Source organism: Chelonia mydas, chromosome 5 (assembly GCF_015237465.2).
Source record: "Chelonia mydas isolate rCheMyd1 chromosome 5, rCheMyd1.pri.v2, whole genome shotgun sequence".
Lineage (NCBI taxonomy): Eukaryota > Metazoa > Chordata > Testudines > Cheloniidae > Chelonia > Chelonia mydas.
In genome coordinates, this window is record NC_051245.2 from 59,210,320 (window position 1) to 59,217,565 (window position 7,246).

General features: G+C 38.2%; 1 protein-coding gene across 1 annotated transcript in view; it reads left to right on the forward strand.

The window, feature by feature from the left end:
* Positions 1 to 742, forward strand: part of SLF1 (SMC5-SMC6 complex localization factor 1) — a 72,636-nt gene extending 71,894 nt beyond the window's left edge. The window contains exon 18 of the mRNA XM_043546238.1: positions 697 to 742. Within this exon, the coding sequence (XP_043402173.1) occupies positions 697 to 719 (23 nt within the window). The 3' untranslated portion in view covers positions 720 to 742. The remainder of the gene's footprint in view (positions 1 to 696) is intronic.
* Positions 743 to 7,246: the final 6,504 nt, after the last annotated feature.

Below are 7,246 nucleotides of genomic sequence, written 5' to 3' on the forward strand. Positions count from 1 at the left end.
CTTATAGACACTAGTATTGAGATCTTTTTGTGCATCCCTCTCTGTTTAAACTTGATACTAGTTAAGAAGGGAAAAAATGGAATATACTTCTTTCCTTCATCAATAATGCTAGTAGGAATTACTGTTGTAGACTACTACAGTGGAAGAGATTACTGGTTGGGAAGGAAAAGGGAAAAGATGTCAGTATTTAATGCTTTTCTGTTTCTATACTACATTAAGATAAGCATATCTGAATCTGGGATCCTGCATTTAAATTTCGCCCATTCAAACACTCCACCAATCTTTCAGATGGGTTGTTGCTGTATTGGCCTCTGAAAATTGTGATTCATCTTGATTGCAAAAGAATTAAAAACAAAAGAAGGATTGACTAGTCAGTCTATAAAGATGGTTAATTCAGGAGTGCTGACGCACACAAAGAATTTTATCTGTCATCACAGTCCCTTGTTTATAGCTGAAGGTTAGAGTAATGAACAGTAATTCTTCTCACTCATAACTGAACTTCTTTTATGCATTTCTTAATTTTTCATAGATATTCAAATTGGTAATTCTTGAGGAGGGTCTCACATTTTTCTCTTAACAGCTGGTACATTTAATTCAACCAACATTGCTGTTGTATTTACAAATAGGGTATGTTTTAGTCAGACTACTAATCTGCAATAAGACAACTATTATTCAGTTATCCTGTCTTTTTTTCAGAGAAGCAACATCTATTTTATTGAAAAGACATTGAAGATAGAGAAGGTATGATGTAATGATTTGTTTGTGAAGCTCTTTTTAGAATATAAAAGCTATTATATAATCAGATTGCAGTAAAACATTATTTCACGTTTTAATTGTTTATTTTTCTAATCATGTCTGTGCGCTAGTTGTCCATTTATTCGTAATTTGGTATTTTCTACTTTACACTTAAAGATTTTTTTAATGAGGTCTTATCGCGTTACACAGATGGGTATTTTGGGGACATTAAGGTATGTGCTGAAATTTTCCTCTGAGAATGTTTCTGATCTGTCAGTTTGAGGTGGTCTACCAATCATTAGTTTAAGCCTTCTCAAAGCAGACCTTTTCTGTGTGAGGCACATGCTATCTATAATGGCTCTTAAACTGCTAAAGATTGAACTTTTTCATATGGATACCATGTGGCTTGATGATAACATATCTTCTCTATCAAGCCCTTATGATTTTAGGAGTGTTCATGGAACATGAAGAATTACTTGTTCCCTGATGGGTCTTTTCAAACTCAACACAAAAAAGCAGGGAGGGAACTGATAAGATTAAATGATGGGGACACTTATCAAAGGCTCTACCATAGATGTATTTATAGGGAGTTCACTACTGTTATTAGATTATGGTTCTTTTTTCTTGTCAAATCCAGAAAAATGATTTCAAATGCATATTGTCTGACAGCAGCATCAGGTTTAAGAGACAATGCTTTGAAATGGTATTATCTAGTTTGCCTACAGTGAGTCCTAGCTACCAGTCAAATTGCCCGCTTACTGTTCTGTCAAAGGGTGTGATCTCATACTTCCACAGTGGAAAGAAGGAAAGCAACTTCTGCAGAAGAAACTTTAAACAGGTGAACTGTCTAATTTTCAAACTTTTCATTTTATATCTGCTTACAGTATTTTTTTGTAAACAGGCAAAGTAGTCTGAGTTAAAACTACCCAACTGACAGCAAAAGCTAGAGACAGACTGATCAACTGAAAAAAAAGTAGATTGTATATCTAGCTGGTTGGTAAACTACCCACACTATAACTACAGTATAAGTAAGTGGTATACACCTTCAGTTTCTCAGCAAACTTTGTTTCCTTTGCTCTCCTTCTTCTGCCTGCTTCTGTTACTCCAGCCAGATTTTTGAATTCCTAAACATGTTACATTATTTTTACAATGCACTGGGTATACACGAGGCTTTATGGATCCATCTGGAAACATGGTCCTTGTCTTCAAGAATTTAGTCTTAGGTCCTATATTCCCCTCTGCTTTCTGCATGCAGAGGAGAGAATCCATATATCTAGACTGGGTGGGGATTGTACATGGATGAGTGCCACCAGACCCACTACCTGAATTTCTGTAGGGACTCCAGGTGGAGCGTGAGGTTGGCATTTTCCAATCAATAGGGGACCTAACTCAGCTTTGCCAGATTCTCAACCTACTCCCAAAACCCATGGGGGAAGCTGGCCTAAATTACTGTAAACAGTAGCTGCAACACAGTATGCTGTTTGCTTCTGTGCTGATTTGAACCCCTTTCAAGTGGTCCTATGGAATTCCATGCAGAAGTAAAGGTGCCGCGTCTCATCATTGGCAGTGGTACCATCACCTTCCCTAGCCCTGCTATGCCTTCCCATTTCCTCTGGCATAGCAGGGATGAATCTGGTCCATTCTCTTATGGCTTATACACATTTGTTTTTGTTCTTTAATTATGGGGTTACTTTGTCCTAAATGATAAGTCTTTTATCTAGTTTAGCATTCCACACTAACCATTTAATTGCTTGTCTTTGGTAGCAGGGTCTATAAATCATGGTATAGCTGAAGTTAAAAGGTGAGGGGTTTGGTTTGAAAGGTTGGCAAATTTACCAGTCAAGACCAGTTATCAGAAGTTCCTGAGTGACTTTGGTGCCTAAGTCTCATTGAAAGTCCATGGAACTTTGGTGCTTTTAAAAATTTTTGCCCATCATCTCTTTACTTTTGGTAAATGATATGTCCCAAATAGATTTCATTAGGATGTACGTAAATGAGAATGTCTGTGGATTTGAGATTGTGAAATCAATGTTTTAAAAACATCAAATAACATTTGATTTCTAGAGTTCATTTGTAGATGCGGTTTAACACTGAGATGAGATAAGTATAAACTAGTAGCTTTTGCATTTACTACTTCTGCACATACTGAGTTCAGACACTAGATCAATAGCTTTTTTGGCGTTACAAGGATTTAAAATGTAGGGTAAAAGGTTGCTGTTAAATGATAGTGCTGGATGTTCTCTCTGTAGGAGTCTGCGGACATGAACTAAAATACAATATCAGTATAGCAACAGCACAGACCTTGTCAAACAGCTGCAGTAATGTGTCGTATTTCATCAACTGTATGTTAAATGCAAAGAAGAATTTAACTTTCAGGGCTGAGATTCAGACAAAACCCAGGAAACTCAAAGGTAAGACTGACAGTTCATCCTTATCTGTTGTCATTTTCCTTTTTAAATTGGTCACATTTAATTGAGTGCTAATGAGAGATTAATGCACCAGGTTGAGCCAGGAGCAGCGTGGCCAGATACTATGCAAGCCTCCACACACAGGTATGACAGTGCACATAAAGCCTCATTTGCATTAACCCTTCTCTTCTAATCCTGGTTACTTTTAGTTGTGCCAGATTATGAGGTGGGTCTGTGATTTAAGGACTAGCAGACATCAAAACTCTTGGATATCTTTATCCTCAATGAGATTTGAAACCCAGTTCTCTAGCGGGGCTGCTGGTATGAACACTTAAGCTGCGCCACTGAGACTCTTTTTTCCTCTCTTTGATTTACCTCTGGTTGAATTAAAATCTAAATAACGTTCCTAAATTTGAATATCCTCACATTTGACTGTGCATCAATTAAAAAATGTTAAACATTTAAAATTCTATTTTATTTGTAAATGTCACTGTTTTGGAGAGAGTAGGGTCAAAACACAACCTCTGTGTTGCCCTCTAGAAGAAGTTGCCCTCTGTGTTGCCAAACTGCAAAAATCAAATCACTGTGTATAATTATAAAAACAACAGGACTTAGCAAAAAAACAGGAAAATTGCAGTGTGAAAATTGGTTTTCGGCTTTGCATAATTCCTTAGAATAACCCTCTTCTATCCATCCCCAACTGTCCTTGCTTTGACATGAGTGCTTACTGGAAACACAACACTCTTTACAAACCAGTGCTTTTCCGTTTTTGTTGTTGTGGCCTTGTCCTTAAACATTTCCAAAATAAAATGCAAAGATAGGATTTGATTTTAGTCATTCAGAAGCACAATTTCCTCCCCTTTCACTGGAGTGCAGGCAGATTCTGTAAATCAGTATACTTTACCTAGCCCATAGTTTAATGCTTACACACTACAGTAACACCTACACAACCTCCTGCCAAAGATAGTTGCTTCCCTTTATTCCCGAATGCTACTGGTAGATTTTGTGTTCTAGTATTTTTCATTTCTGTATTACCTTTCATGTGGTAGGATCCCAAAATGCTTCACAATCTGTGTCCACCGCTTAAATACAACTACCTTAAGCAGTGAAAGTGAGCAACTAAGTACCTAACCAGCATGGAAGGAAAAATGTCTGCCAAGGACTGGGGGGATGTTATGTAAAAGACCATAGCACCCAGTATCCCTAGCCACCAGCAGAGCCCCATAGTGCTAAATGCTGTAATAACAAGAGATCAATCTTTCTCTAAAGAGTTTATAACCTAATATTCAGAGCAGGCATAACAAATGGGCATAGTAAAGATTTAGAAGAAATGGGGGAAGGCAGATGAGAGTAACCATACTATGAAGGTATGTTTACACAGGATAGCTAGATTGTCTTGTGTTAGGAAGCCCAGAGAAGAGGTTTCTGTAGGTCAGGATGGTAGATGAGGGCCTGAACTAGAATTTCAGTGCTGTGCACAAGAAGAAGAGGCCAAATCTTAAAGATACTATGGAGGACGAAGTTTCTATTAGATTGAGATGTGCAGGATCTAGAAAGAAGATGGGGTTCAGCATGCAGGCATGATGGAGAGGGAGGATGGCAATGGTAATTGAGAGAAAAGAGTAAGTGGGGGAGGGCTTGAAGGGAAGACAAGAAGCTCTGTTTAAGTTGAGGGTGAGACACATGGAAAAGATGTAGGTCTGGACTGGAGACAGCTCCAAGAGTTAGGGTAAAACTGATGTATTGGTTTAAAGATAGTAGTTGAATCTGTGTGAAGAGAGGATTGCCAAGAGATTAGGAGAAGGTGAAGGATAGAGAGGAGAGGAAGTGGACTCACTGAAAATGATGCTGAAGGAATGACAAGAGAAGTTGGAGAAGTGGCAGCTGAGAAAGGGCAAGATTTTAAAAAAGGTTATCAACTGTGTAGAAGCAGTCAAAAGGTCAAGGAGGAGGATGGAGCAGAAACCTTGGAACTGGACACTTAAAGCCCTTGGTGAGAGCAGTCTCTAACAGTGGTGGGGATCCAGGAGAGGAACTCAAGTCAACAGTTATAAGTGATTTGTTCAGTGAGTTAAGAGGTGAAAAGAAATTGGATGGTAGGTGGAGAGAGACTTTTTTTGTTTTGTTTACAGGATCGGGGAGAAGAGAATATGCTTGTGTCATGAAGGGAAAGAAAAAATAGGACACTGATCCATCAGTGACTTCTTTAGTGTGTGCTCCATCCTTTTTTCAGTAAATCATGAGGGTTCTTTCTGATATTCTGTTACTGCCACTATGAATCTTCTCTAGTTTTTTTTTCTTGTAAACAACATTCACTTTCAGGAGCATATTGAAGTTAAGATTCTTGTCCTTTAAACAAAGGATTAGTGCTTTATTACTAATCAGTGACATCACAGTTCTGTTTTTAATAAAATTGTCTGTGGCAATTAACATTTTTACCTAGAAGCGCTGTGAAAAATGTATTTTTTACCTTTTAACAATACCAAAGGGTATGTGGTCAGCTTCTCAGTTAGAGGTGGAGCAGATCTTGTTTAAATATACATCCTAACAATCCTTAAAGGATTACTGTGTGTGTGCTTGTGAGCACTTTCCTCAGTTCAGCTTCACAGTAAAAATGCCCCAGCCGACCTATTTTCAGAGATGGGGCAGCAGGGGAAAGAAGGCCCTGAGACTCCTTTAAGGATTTCCATCTTCCTCCTGGGCTTGAGGAGCAGGAAATTAACTGGGGCAGGGGAACTTCCTAGTTGATTAAGGGGACTGAAGGATGCAGTGGAAGACCATTGGTTCCTGTGCAGCCAAGGGGAGGATTAATTGGCACCCTAAGGAAAGGGCCTTTGTTTTGGAGGAGGGGTTGAGGCTCAGAAGGAATTTTTCCCTCACTGACCAATTGGCTTGGACAGTGTGGGATTTTCTTGGCTTCCCCTTAGGAGCCCAGCCCTGTTGAGAATGTTAGGTTGAAAAGATCTTGTTTTTGTTGCATCTTGACAGGTGCTCAGTGCAGTCATCATTCACTAGGGGGTCTGGTTCCATGACAAACTACAGTTGGAAGCAAGATTAGAAGAAAGCATCTTTGAAGAGGTTGCACGGGACGGGATTGAGGCTCCTAATATGTGGTACAGCAAGGATGCAATCCCTATTCCTCGTATCTCTTTAAACATCTTAGGAACAAAAGGCAGTGGGGTCACAGTAATAGTACTGAGATCAAGTTTAAAGGTGTGGAAAAGGGGGCTGCAAGTAGCTTCCTCTGGTGATACAGATTACAGAAAAAAAATGACCTGCACCTAACAAGTTATTGCCAGCTAGTTTCCCAGATGTGTTTATTAAAGTTGCATCATAATTAAACCAAAATCCTGATGTTGTCTGTGTTCCCGCAGTGTCCAGAACAATCTGTTACATACATTATATTGTAAAACAATTGTTTGAGACATTTCATTTCTTTTCTAAATTAAGAGAATTGTGAAGCTTAATCATGCTGATATTCAAGGTTCCCCTTTATTTAATAAGACTTCCAGCTGACTGTCCCTCCTTTGCCACAGGTCAATGCACATCATCGTACCCAAACGAAACCACAAAGTTACATGTACTGGAAGTAATGTTGTTTGCCTATTTGTTTTTAGTGATTTTTTTTTTGCTCCAAAAAGTTTCTTTATCAACTTTCGGCCTAACAGCATTTTTTAAGAGCAAAGTCTATAAAATTATGAAAAGCTACTCAATAGCGATACAGCTGTACTGTTGCCTTAACTTTAGCATTGAATCATCCCAGCAGGATAAAGAAGGTAAGCAAATGTCAGCTCATTTGAATGCTCTTTAATCAGCTTGATATCAATAAGCAAATAATTTTGTGGACTTTCTGTGAATAACCTGTTCTAATTTATTTGGAATTTGACTGAGAAACAGCAGTTTTGTCTTGTGTTTCTATTAATCTTTTATGTTAAAAGTAACATTTGTGTTTACTTATTGCTACACCAGTAAGGGCTAAACTATTCAGGCTTTTCTACTGAATAATCTGACAAATATAAAAAACCAGTTTTGACATAATTGGATTTTTGTTGTTGTATTACAATTGATTTGGGAAATGTTTATATTTACTTACCATCTTACTG